The 2,448-nt window shown below is 53.1% G+C and overlaps 1 protein-coding gene across 1 annotated transcript; it reads right to left on the bottom strand.

Annotated features, from left to right (window-relative positions):
- Positions 1 to 425: 425 nt before the first annotated feature.
- Positions 426 to 2,144, bottom strand: LOC118517261 (tektin-2-like). Its single transcript, XM_036063235.1, has 3 exons — positions 1,458 to 2,144; positions 1,163 to 1,385; positions 426 to 1,101 (listed from the first exon to the last, which is right to left on the bottom strand). The coding sequence occupies exons 1-3, from the start codon at positions 2,099 to 2,101 to the stop codon at positions 679 to 681; spliced, it is 1,290 nt and encodes a 429-aa protein (XP_035919128.1). The 5' UTR covers positions 2,102 to 2,144; the 3' UTR covers positions 426 to 678.
- Positions 2,145 to 2,448: the final 304 nt, after the last annotated feature.

The raw sequence follows: 2,448 nt of genomic DNA, 5'->3' as shown, positions 1-2,448 counted from the left end.
AACACTACTGCTCCTAATACTGTTCTAAAGCTCCTAAAGCCTGAGGTCCTCAGAAATCTCTACCGAGATAGAGATCTCTCTATGGAGATTAAAACGCGCCAAAGCCTTTCCAAATCGATCATACACCATCATGGGCCCTGACGGAACATGGCACACACACACTCCCATTAAATAGGCGCCAAACAGACTAACAACTTATTTTCGTTCGCCTTTCGGAAAAGCTATAACTCATAGAATTTGGTTATAAATCGAAGTTTCGCTTGCTGGCACCCCCTTTTCCAAATGGCGTCCTACAAGTCCGTGCTGTGGATGTAAAAGGAAACGTGATTTTATTATGCAGTTTTTCTCCTACTAGCGCTGTTAGCTCGAACGCTTGTTGTACGCTGTCAAATTCGCCAGCAAGTAGCAGCGCCGCCTGCTCATGTGGACTATGTTCGCTGTTTCATTTCGCTCTTTATTGCTCGGGCTTCAGGTGCGGTAAACAAACTTCACTTTCACATGGTCCGTGCCTGGAAAGCTGTTAGGTGCAGTGGCAAGTGTGAAAAGCATAACGAGCGTTGCTGGAGCAACAACCAGAACTAAAACTCAGTGCGGGCGATAAAGCTTATTGATTGCTTCCAATTTTCTATGACGCAATAATTTCGGACGCAAGCGGCTCTAATAGAGTGGTCGATTCCCTTATGCTTTGGGAATTTCATCCTCCACGCGGGACAGATGTATGTTGCGATCGGTTTGCGTTGCCAGCCCCCCAAACTCGCCAGTCTTTAGACGGCCGCGCAGGTCCAGCGCCCGGATGTCGGTCATCAGCGAGTGCTGCTTGTTCTGCAGATCCTGATCGATCTTGTTCGCATGGTCCCGCAGCGAGTTGTACGTCGTCTTGGTGGCGTCGATCTTGGCGCGCAGTGTTTTGATCGTGTCGCGAAGCTTCTGCACCTCATCGCACAGCCCGTGGTAGGATTCGTCGATGCACAGTTCCATCCCGGACCGTTGGGCACGGTTTTCGAGCCGTGTTTCCACCACCTTGAGGGCTTCCGTCTTCTGGTCGTGCGCTCGCTCGAGTGTTTCGATCTCCTGGAGACATTTGGCCATCTCTTCCTTCATCTAGAAAAGATGGATAGGTTAGCTGGGGCGTGAAGATAACGGCCTCCGGGAGGGAGTGTACCTTCCCGAGCTGATACTCGAGCTCGTTCCGGGCTCGCTGCGTTTCGAAGATTCGTTTGCGGAGTGTGTGTGCCGTGCGGTCCTGCTGGGCGCGCAGAATGTTGCGCGCTTTCTCACGCGTCGCAAACAGTGACTCCCGGATGGAGAAGGAATCGGACAGGGTGGTTTCGGTGAGCGCCACAAGCTCCTCGCAGTACTCCAGCCAGTTACCGTACGTGCAGGAGCTGAAAGGGAAAATAGAATGTTTGCTCAGTGGAAAGATGCGCCAGACCGCGTCTCTCTATCGCGATAGGTACTCCCTGGGGACTCGCGTCGGATCCGTCTTGAACGAAACATCGCCACAGTGCTGGTCCACCTGCAGCTGGTGCGAATCGATCGACTGCGCCTCATCCTTATCGGTCAGATCGAGCTCCAGCTTGAACTTGACCTCCTTCAGCCGATTCAGCTGCTCCCAGGCCGCCTGGTTCTGGTCACGCAGTAGCCGCTGGTTGTTCTCCACAATGCACAGCTCATTCTTCAGCTCCGTATCGCCATCGTCGTAGGTTAGCTCCGACCCGAGCCGACAATCTCGCATCCCGATACACTCCGTCACCACCGTCAGCGGCGTTATGTGCCCGTCCAGGTCACGCTCGGTATTGGACTTTTCCTCCTTCAGCGCTTGGATTTCGTCCACCACACGCTGCAGCATGATGCGCATCTTCTCCCGCCAACGGTCCAGCTCCGCCACCCGATCGGACAGCCGGTCATTGTTGTGGTACGTGTCCCAGTGCGTCTGGATGCGGGTTTCGTTGCGAAGGTTGCGTGCCGAGTGGCGCAGCTCGAACGCATCCGACCGCTGCGTGTAGGCCACATTCTTCAGCTGGGTCAAACGTGAATGCCAGTCGGCGAGACTCAGATGCTGGAGCGGTTTCTCAAACGTAACGGCCGCTTTGTTGGACATCTTGTTGGAGACACTCGAAAACGAAAAAAACACCGAACTGGTCACACCGACAGAACACTGCAAAGTGAAGCCAGCAACTTCCGGTTTGCTTTTGTTTGTACGGTTGCAAGTGTTACCATGATGGGCTGCTAGGAGACGTGTTAGGTGCCCTCGATACGCGCGCGAACATATTCGCCACACAGCAACCTGGTAGCATGTTTTGGGGAGAGAGAAATAGGTTGAAAGCACATCGAAGCACGCGATGCGTCGTGGGAGCTGTCAAGAGTAAACTCTTGCAAACTTTTGCACCCAATTTGTAGCTGGCGATAGATTCATTTGGACGGTTGATGAGCATATTAGACAAAGTC

This window comes from Anopheles stephensi, unplaced genomic scaffold (genome assembly GCF_013141755.1).
Source record: "Anopheles stephensi strain Indian unplaced genomic scaffold, UCI_ANSTEP_V1.0 ucontig9, whole genome shotgun sequence".
NCBI lineage: Eukaryota > Metazoa > Arthropoda > Insecta > Diptera > Culicidae > Anopheles > Anopheles stephensi.
The sequence above is the reverse complement of the archived record's forward strand: the minus strand, read 5'-3'. Positions and strand labels throughout refer to the sequence as shown.

Excerpts from the sequence above, each read along its gene's own strand:
- LOC118517261 (XM_036063235.1), bottom strand. The coding sequence starts at position 2,101 with ATGTCCAACAAAGCGGCCGTTACGTTTGAGAAACCGCTCCAGCATCTG. Across the intron at positions 1,386-1,457 it reads CCGACGCGAGTCCCCAGGGA|CTCCTGCACGTACGGTAACT; the intron begins GTACCTATCGCG and ends TTTCCCTTTCAG. Across the intron at positions 1,102-1,162 it reads TCGAGTATCAGCTCGGGAAG|ATGAAGGAAGAGATGGCCAA; the intron begins GTACACTCCCTC and ends CATCTTTTCTAG.